The 9,480-nt window shown below is 56.6% G+C and overlaps 1 protein-coding gene across 3 annotated transcripts in view; it reads right to left on the minus strand.

The window, feature by feature from the left end:
* XG (Xg glycoprotein (Xg blood group)) overlaps nucleotides 1-8,887 on the minus strand; it is a 31,208-nt gene extending 22,321 nt beyond the window's left edge. For all 3 annotated transcript variants that reach the window (XM_064483508.1, XM_064483507.1, XM_064483506.1), the window contains exon 1: nucleotides 8,578-8,887. In XM_064483508.1, coding sequence (XP_064339578.1) covers nucleotides 8,578-8,638 — 61 coding nt within the window. In that variant the 5' untranslated portion in view covers nucleotides 8,639-8,887. The remainder of the gene's footprint in view (nucleotides 1-8,577) is intronic.
* Nucleotides 8,888-9,480: the final 593 nt, after the last annotated feature.

Here is a 9,480-nt window from a genome sequence, read left to right on the forward strand (position 1 = left end):
GAATGTGGTAAGCTCACAGTCGCACGGCTCGAATTGGGGATATTTTCCTTACTCGATAAAAGTTGAACTGAGGCCCAGCTGCACGCTGCCCCTCACTGGCTGCGACATGCCCCCTCAAGCAAGCCTTTCACAAACATTGCAGAACAGCCCCACCTCCCTCCCCCCAGTGCTGAAGGGCTTTTGGGGGTGATGACACTGTTCTGGAATTCAAGAGTGGTGATGATTGCACAACAGGGTGAATGTGCTAAAAAAAAAAAAAAAATCTCTGAACTGTTCACTTTCTTTCATAGGATTAACATAGTGACTTTCTTGCACGAGAATTTTATCTCCAAAAAAAAAAGTCTTTTTAAGGAGCCAAGGGTGGGAGGGCTGCAGTCACTTCCTCTCCTGCATATTTAAGTGCGTTTTCCCCACATGCACCCCCGTCCCCCTGCCCTGGCCCCCACCCCACCTTCCCTGCCCCTCAAACCAGATCTGAAAACCCCTGAGGTCCGTCAAGAAAGAAGGATATTTAGCCATTTGTGGCCCTTCATTCAGTTTTTTTTTTTTTAACCACTTCAAACACCAGAATTTTATAACTGGCATAAACATTTCCATTGCATCAAAAACAACAAAATACCTAGAAATAAACTTAACCAAGGAGGTCACCTATGCTCTGAAAACTAAAACATTGAGGAAGGAAATTGAAGATGACACAAAGAAATGGAAAGATACCTTGAGGTCTCGGTTTGGAAGAATCAACATTACCAAAAGTGGCCACACATGGCAGTCCCTAGACCCTGCGTCTCCTCCAGGTGTTCACCTGGGTTGCACCTGCCCTGGACATAGTTTTGACCCACCCAGCGTGGGGTCAGGGAAGCCCCAGGCACGTCCCCTGCTGAGAAATCATGTAGGCAGCATCTGGGGCTGGTTGCCAAGGTAAGTTGGGCTGGGAGCCTGTCCATCCCCAGAAGCCAGTACCCGCCCCCCAACCCCACACACTGGAGAGGGGGGATCTGAGGCCAGCGTGCCCCCATGGGCAGCCGCACGGTCTGGACTGGAGGCCAGGGCTCAGTGCATCCCCAGACTAAATCCCAGAGAGCTTTTTCTAACACGGGGAGCTTCCACCTCCCTCAGAGCCCTCGGTCACTGCCAGCGTCTGCGTCCCTCCAGCCCCTGCCGGTTCCTCTTTCGGGAACAATCTGGCCCCTTTCTGCTCCGGGTCATGGTCCAGGGGCGAGGGGGAGACAAGAAGCCTTACGGGATTCATAAAACACATTCCTTCCAGGGCAGCCGGCGAGGGTGTGTCTGACCCTCCCTCCGGCACACACCCAGCTTCCCCCAGACCCTCGGCTACACAGGCAGCTCCGGAATCTGCATTCCATCCGCCCTTGACAGCGTACAAGTAACTCTCGACAGCAGGGCGCTTCCCCGTCCATAAACCAGCACGTAGGCGTCTCCCCCGACCTGTGAGCCGGGCTGCCCGGCGCTGAGCAAGGCCCCTGGGCTCTGTCCCCGCCCGACCTGTTGCACAACAGCTGGGCAGCACCCGGGCCTTCTCCCAAAGGGCTGGGGGCCGCCTCTGGGGATGCAGGAGCCCTGACACCAGCCTGCCAGGCAGCGGGGACCCCGGGCGCCCCCACCCCTGGCCTTGGAAATAGCCAAGCCCCCCAAAACCAACCACCAGCCTGTTTCCAGCCGCCTCGTTCCCTCTAGAGAGGACGCGGCTGGTGCACGAGGAGGCCGGTGGAGGCAGCCGCCCCTGCTGGCTGTGGGTGTGGCACCAGGGAGCCTCGTGCCTGTGACTCACTCAGCACCCAGCCAGCAGTCGGGCAGGCGGGCGGGCGGCCCAGGGCACAGAAAGGACTCAGTCCCGCAGGCCCGGCAGGACTGCATCAGGCACCCTCTGCTCTCCGGGACGGGCTGCAGCCAAGGTCCCGCCCGGTGTGGCTTACGCCGCAGCCCCACCGGTAACACCCCTCAAGTTGTAGCCGCGCCGCGGGGGACATCCCTCGGAGGGAGATGCAGACTCAGCGGGCTCCATCTGGGGGAGACACGGGAAGGGTGCGCCCGGGGCAATCACGTCCACCAGCTTCATTTTCCACCCAGGGCCCGAGACGGGGCTGGGAACACAAGGTCTGTTTCTGATCTGCTTTGTTTCGCTGGCTCAGCAGCTCTTAACCAAACCCGCATGTTCTGGGGTTTACTTACGGATAAACACCGCGGAGAAAGCAGCCTCGTGTGTGTGTGTGTGTGTGTGTGTGTGTGTGTGTGTGTGTGTGTGTGTTCCAGATCGCAATGATGGTCCCCCATGGCTGAGATCCCAGAGGCGGGGGCTGGAAATGACTCGTGCTGGTGGGAGCGAGGTCTTGGCACGGTACCCAAGACCCCCTACCCTCCAAAAACAAGCGACATTTGGTGGGGGCGGGGATTTTAAGAGGAAACCACCTGAGTGGCACTTGGCGGAATGCTTCTATTATGTCTAGTAACCAGACCCCTCCCTAGTCCAGCGCTACCCCTGCAAGACGCTAAGATGTTTCTGATTTTGGTTTGCGTCCCTGAACTTCCGAAACCCCCCAAGTCAGTGGGACAAACGGCGTTTCTGCAAAGCAAACAGCGGGGCTGTGGTGCCAGGTCAACAGCCTCCCCGAATCAGGATGTACCCCAAGCCCCCACTGAATTATCTACCTCCATCTAAGGAGGAAATCCGCCCCAGGCAAGCCCTGAGAGGAGGTGGGGAGGGAGGAAGAAAACCCTGCTGGCTGTCGGAAGCCCTGGGTCCAATTACAGCTGCTGCCAGAATTTACAGCCGCTGCAGCTAATTACCGGGGAGCGGGTCCACCGGGGGATACGCAAGGCAGACAGGGTCTTAAGAGTTTATTATTCCAACTGTTGTCCTTGTACCTCCTGAAGGGACCCTTGGAGACGAGCGTTCCTCACTTCTTTCCGTCGGATTTTGTGGGCGTCCCCTGACGTGTGGGCTAATTTAAACCAGCCCTTCCGGGGTCCCCTGTCATAGATGAAGCCGCTTTGCGAGCCACCAACAGGTGGGAGTGAGACCGGAGGGAAGGTGGCCAGGGCACAGCCATTCAACGAATGACAGCAGCTTAACACCAAAATGGTCAAAGGTTCAACTCCCGTTGGCCTTGAGGATGGAGATGGCAGGAGGGTTGACGTCTACGAGATCTGGAGCTTCGTGGCACGCTCATTGTAGCGGTGTGGTCAATCGCGTGCCCGCAGGCGCCATGACAGCCCCAGGGCTAAGCACAGAAGGTCGGAGTGGGGTGGACGGTGGCCCAGTTCCTGGGAACCCCAGGGCAGTGGGAATGGTCCCATCTGTAGGCGTGTGAAGCTACCGGGCTCATAAAAACTGACAGCACCACGCCTGGCTGCCTGTCTCGCTCCCCCGTCTTCGGAGACGGCCGCACTCTGTCTATGGAGGGTGCACCTACTTTTGTTTAACCTGAGCCCCCAACTCTGACTTCTTGTGGCCTTTCTCTTGCCTAACACTCCATGCAGTGTGCATCTCTCTAGATAAATCTACCTTTTACTCAACAGTGGCTCGCTCTTGAATTCTTTCCATCAGGAAGCCAAGGACCCACACTTGGTGGGGAACGTCCCAGAGGCACGACCGAGACCCGGGCCACGGCCGCCCTCACGCCCCACATCCGTTTCTCCTGCATCAATAGAACCATCTGGCCCTTGAGGGGTTCCACGGGCGGATTTCACACGGCTGGAGCAGGGACGCCCAGGGAGCAACCCCGAGCTTCCTTCAGGCAAATCGTAAGGTTCCCCCCCACCTTGGACACTGTGCCTTCGCTGTTTAAAAAAAAATAAATCTGCTTGGAAAGCATATTATAATGGCTCTCGCCCAGGACGGTGAGAGTCTGGGCCAGCAGTCCGGGTTGATGAAGCAGAAAAGGAGGGGTCTGCCCGAGTCGGGGATGTGTTCCCGGTGGGTCCTGGTGTCTTGCCGGCGGGGTCCGACCTCCTCCTCCTGGAACCTCTGTGATGAAACCCATCCCAGCCTCCAGTCCTCCTGCTGCTTTGCTCCAGGACGACAAATGTTCTCACGGAGAGCTGGGTTCTCGGGCTGCACAGCTTGACGGAAATATCCAGGCACTTGACTGACCACGGACACTCTCCACGACTCCTCCTTGACCTCAGCCCCTGGCAGCCTAGGAGCTGTGCCCCGGAAGGTCAACCAGTTGTCCTGGGTCCTGGCCTCCCAAGGGCCCTTTGAGTGCGTCGCACGTGGAAGCCCTCCGCACCAGCAAAGTCCCCAAGAGGAGACGTATTTGGCCACAAAGGAGTAAGGACTGATCATCTTCCAGAAAATGCAAGACTTGAGAAAAATGCTGCAGACCTTCTGATGAGGCGTTGCTGCATGGTGTGTCCTAAACAGCCTTCCCAGAGCGACATGTGTCCAGCAGTCCCTTAGGAGATGCTCAGCCATCTTGGAGGCACCGCCAGACAGCCGGGTGGAGCGGAGAGGAGCAGAGACAGTCACCTGGGAGGCGCGGGTGGGAAGGACCACCTTAGGGCAGGGTTGCTTAAAGACAGGCCACTCCCAGCGTTTTGGGTCCACAGCACGCCTTCCCCTCCAGCCTCAGAACCCCTGCCTCAGTGCCTTTCAGACCCTCAAGGGCATTCAGAGCAGCCCGGAATCTGGCCACCTGCAGAGCTCAGGTCTGCAGGTCTGCGTGGGGCTAGACGGCATTTCTCTCCGGCCCCAGGGGTATGTCCATGCTGCTGGTCTGGGGGCCCCACTTTAGATGTTCATGGTGGGAACAGAAAAACATCCTTACTCCTGGGGGGTGGGGAGCCTTCCTTCTTGCACCCTCCGGTTGACCCAGCCCTCCCACCCCCAAGGGTCCAGGAGGTCCTCACCCCCCCTAGAGAACCATAGCTTTGGTTACGAAGACCCCCAGGCTGCTTCCCACAGGCAGGAGAGAGGCTGGATGTGACAATTGACGTCTGTGGATGAAGTCCCCAGATATTCCAACTCAATTCCAATTGGGCTGGCTTCCGATCCACCCCGCAAGCCTCAAGAGAAGGTAATTCCTCTCTGTCTATGGAATGTCCCAGCCCCGCCAGCTCCTTCAACAGCCCCCTGTGCGCTGGCCTTAGGATGGGGACAGCTCTGCTCTCTTTTGGAAGGAAACCCCCCTTTCAGGTGGGACGCGGATGGCCGCAGGAGGGAGCTGCTTCCCGAGAGACCCCTGAAGATGGCGACTTTGCTGTTAGTCTTCACCTGGAGCCCTAGAAGACACAGGGGCCTGGGACTCTGCATTTGTGCCCCCTCCGCCCGGTAATCCTGACGCCCATCCAACGTTCCCAGCCACCTCCCTGATGTTGCCACATTTCCTCTACGTTGTGTGTTATTGCCGTGCCAAGGATGACAAACAAAGAACAGTTGGAGGAAACCATTTATAGAAAACTCATAAGGCGTTCATCTAATTCTAGGAGAGTGTGCTTTGGGTGATATCTTTTTTTTTTTTTTATCTTGAGAATGATTTGCTCCAAGGAAGACCGCAAAGGCAACCCCTTCCAGGGGGCAACTTGCGGTACTAGGGGACCTGGGGCAGCAGAAACATTTAATAGTGCTGGCTCTGCCACCCGGTCCCACGACCGCAGCAAGCGTGGACATACTTCTGAGGACACACAGGCGTGCGCCTGGACCCCTCCTTAGAATTGTCTCTCAGGCAATCGAAGTGGAAACATGAAATCGTACCGGATGGTGAATTTTATGTGCCCCCTCTATGGGGCCACAAGGTCCAGTTCAGTCAAACACAAGTCTAGAGGTCACTGTGATGGTAGTTCGTTGATGGGATTAACATCCACAATCTGTGGACTGCCGATAAAGCAGATTGTCCCGGATAACATGGGTGGGCCTGGTCTGATCTGTTGAAGGCCTTTAAAGCAAAGACGGAGGTTTCCCGGAGAAGGACAGATTCTGGCTCAAGACCACAGGTTAAATCCTGCCTGCGTTTATAAGCCCATGGGATGGATGGATGGATGGATGGATGGATAGATGGATAGATAGATAGATGGATAGATAGATAGATAGATAGATAGATAGATAGATAGATAGATAGATAGAATGAATAGATAAATAGGTAGATATATAGATACATAAGTAGAGGACAGATAATAATTACACACATACCTACAAAGACACACAGACAGATATACAGATACAGATAGTCTCTCATGCTAAGGCAGGATTTCCGACCTCAGCAGAATTAGCATTTGGGGTTGGGTGACTCTTTGCTGCATAGGGCCTCCCGTGCATCACAGAACTTTGAGCGCTTCCCCTGGTCTCCAACCATTTGACAAAAGCAACCCCCGACCGCCCCCCACCTCCCAGTGACTCCAGACACGGCCAAGTGTCCCCTGGGGGACAAACTGGTCCCCACGTGGAGCCAGGCTGGCTGCAGCATCTCTACCCAGGGGGTGTCACTTCTTCTGGACCTGCTGGGTGAGGAGCATCACTTGGGTGGGGACCCACAGAACAGACCACCGCCACCGCCACACTGTGGGAAGTTGAAACCGCCCGATTGTCAAAGCCCGTGCATCAGGAATCTAAGCTCACTGTTGTTATTTTATGTTCTACGCACAATTTGATCGTTAGGCAGACAAGTTACGTGACGGGAGTCTGTTTTTCTGAAGCCTTGGTAACAAGCATCTCGACAGCCTCATGGAGTGTGTCTGGGACCTCGTGGGTCTGCTCAGTCCTACAGATAAGGGGGGGCGGGGCCTTGTGGGGAGGGAGCTGTCTGTGCGTTTAACCAATTACCCGGGACTCAAGGCCCACCCGGCTGTTCCCTGCACAACTGATCTACGCCGAATCACCCTGACCCAGACCTCGCATACTTTCTTGTTCCTCTTCAGACCTACCCCGCCCTCTTGTTTCACCGTCATTATGACCTCAAGGAAATGACTGACCCTCAGCTACGGCACCCCCATGCCTGGGCTGTGTGAGAATCAACCCAGATCGTACCCGCCGAGCAGAAGTGACGCTGCCGTTAAGGCACGTCCATCAAAACCCCAAACATCCTGCAAAGGACTTGGCCAGGTTCAGCCAATGCCGGTTCCTCCATCTTCTTCTCTCGTGAGAAAAATGTCACTTAAATCCACAACACTGTCCTGTACACCAGAAATGGACACATTGTCATTGACTGTACTTCAATTTAAAAAAAAAAATCCACTGTGACGTTTCCCACAGACGTGCGAGGAACCACATATCTTGCTGAAGGACATCCGATCATTCCCAAAGGATCAACTGGACCGTGCATCGTAGGGGGCTGGGCTGCCGGAGGCAGGAGGTGAGCCCACGGTCATTACTCAGACGTGTTTTGCTGGTTTGGCAGCTGGGCACGTGGGTATAAGACCAGAGCTCTGCCCTCTTCCTTCAGCCCTGGGGTGAGTTCAGGGACTCACAGGGAGCTCCTGGGTGCGTTTCTGCGTGACCCGCATCCGGTAAGACGCACAGAGGATGAGGCTGAACAGAAGGGTGTCAGGGAAGACCCCCAGAGCCCAGGACCTGTCACAAAACCACATCCGCCCCTGTGCTGTGCACCAGGAATGGACACATTGTAAATGGACTGTACTCCAATTTTTTTAGTGGTAGGGCATGTGCTTAGCATACACGAGGTCCTGGGTTCAATGCCTAGTCCTGCCATTAAAAATGAATACATAAACCTAATTACCTCACCCCACCCCAAAAGAAAATTAATGAAAGATATCCTTTAAAACAAAAAAACAAACCCACATCTGCCCCTGAAGAACCAGCTCCTTATCCATAATCTGGACAAACAGGAAATACTACAAGACTGACATCCAAACAAAATCTTCTCATACCCTAATCTCCAGCACGTCTCGCTCTTAAACCCCACCCGGTCTCCCATCCCTTGGAATTTGAATATTAAAATCACCCAAGTCAATTGAAAAAAAAACAAAAAAAACTAAAAGCATCAAGGTTGCTTCTCCGATTGCAGTTAAATCTTACACTTCACGGGTTAATCACAGTTTCTCGACAAGGTCCCTCCCCAGCCTCCTCCTCCTTCCCCTGCTTCCCCAGCAAACCAGAGTCCTGACATCCGGGGAAAGAGGCTGCATGGAAGTTTGGGCGTAAACAGTTCAGATGTTTTTTTAATTAGCCACCCCCGAGGGTGACATTCATGAGAAACGTTTAACCGTCTGCACGGGGGCTGCCTTGCCAGCAAACCCAATCTTGGGTGAACCGTCCCACCCAACCAAGTCCACGGCCACCTGCGTTGTCATCAGAACCGATCTTTTAAATAGGAAACATGGCTTTTTATTAAACACCCCAGCGCGCCAGGAACACGGGTCACTTTTTCCGTGCGTGGCGCATCCCGGGAGCCAAACCAGAGAGCCGCTGGCTTCCAAGCGCTCTGAGCCCACATCCTCCGCATCTGGGTTCAATTCCCAGGCCCAGAACAGACCCCTGTGCCTTCTCAGCCCCTCCCAGCCAGCCTCCTCCGTCTCCTTTCGCTACAGGTGCCACCAGCTACGGCCGTTTTCCCAAGTGACCCGGTGCAAACTCGCACCGTCCCGGAGCAAAGCGTCCCTTACCTCGCGCGGCCGTCAGCAAACACAGGCACGCGAGACAGAAGAGGCCCCGCCAGCTCTCCATCCTTGGTTCCCGGACACACGAACCTGGGGCTGAGGGGGTGGGGGGGATCCCGCCGTCCAGTGGGCAGCGAGGCCCGGCCACCGCGCCCTGGACAGACGGAAAGACAGAAGGAAGGACGCACTGAGGGATGTGCTGAGTCCTGCCGTCCCGGGCGGGAAGTGTGACTCAACGTGCAGTCCCTCGCTTGGCCGGCATCCAGTGGGCCGGGCGCTCGGGGCCCAAGCCCGCAGCCGGCGCCCCGTGGGGCGAGTGCCTGCTCGCTGCGCAGCAAGCCGGGGGGCCGGCCGGCCAGTGAGCACCCAGGTGACGGGGCCCGCGCGCCCCCCATCCCCCCCCCCACCGCGCGCCCTGCGGCGTCCCGGCTGCGGGAAGCCGGCCCGCTCGCCCGGCAGCTCCGGTCCCCGCGGGCGTGGGCGGCGCGCCGAGGCCAGAGGAGGCGCGGCCCGGGTTCGGGCTTCCCGGGCCCCCTCCCGCGGGGCGGCGCCGGGCCCAGCGCTGCGCCAACGCAGGCATCGGCGCGGAGACCCGCGTTTCAGCTCCACCTTTGACCCTGTATCTTTCACCCAGTCATCCCTGGACCCCACTTACCTTTGTAGGTGGTGGAACCGTGAGTCCACGGCGGGGAAGGGCGTGTCACGTGGCCCTCCCACCTGAGCCGCGTCAGAAGCAGGCCCTTGGACGCACCCGACTCGTGAATGCCAGGGTCTCCGCCTCCCACCGAGTGTGGGATGTCGGAGGAGTTTGTGCATTCACTCAACAAACACCCGATGCATCGTGTTCTGAGCCAGGTGCAGGCCAGACGCCAGCTGTGCGGCCACACGGAAGGAAAAGTTGTTTACAAA

Source organism: Camelus dromedarius, chromosome Y (assembly GCF_036321535.1).
Source record: "Camelus dromedarius isolate mCamDro1 chromosome Y, mCamDro1.pat, whole genome shotgun sequence".
Classification (NCBI taxonomy): domain Eukaryota; kingdom Metazoa; phylum Chordata; class Mammalia; order Artiodactyla; family Camelidae; genus Camelus; species Camelus dromedarius.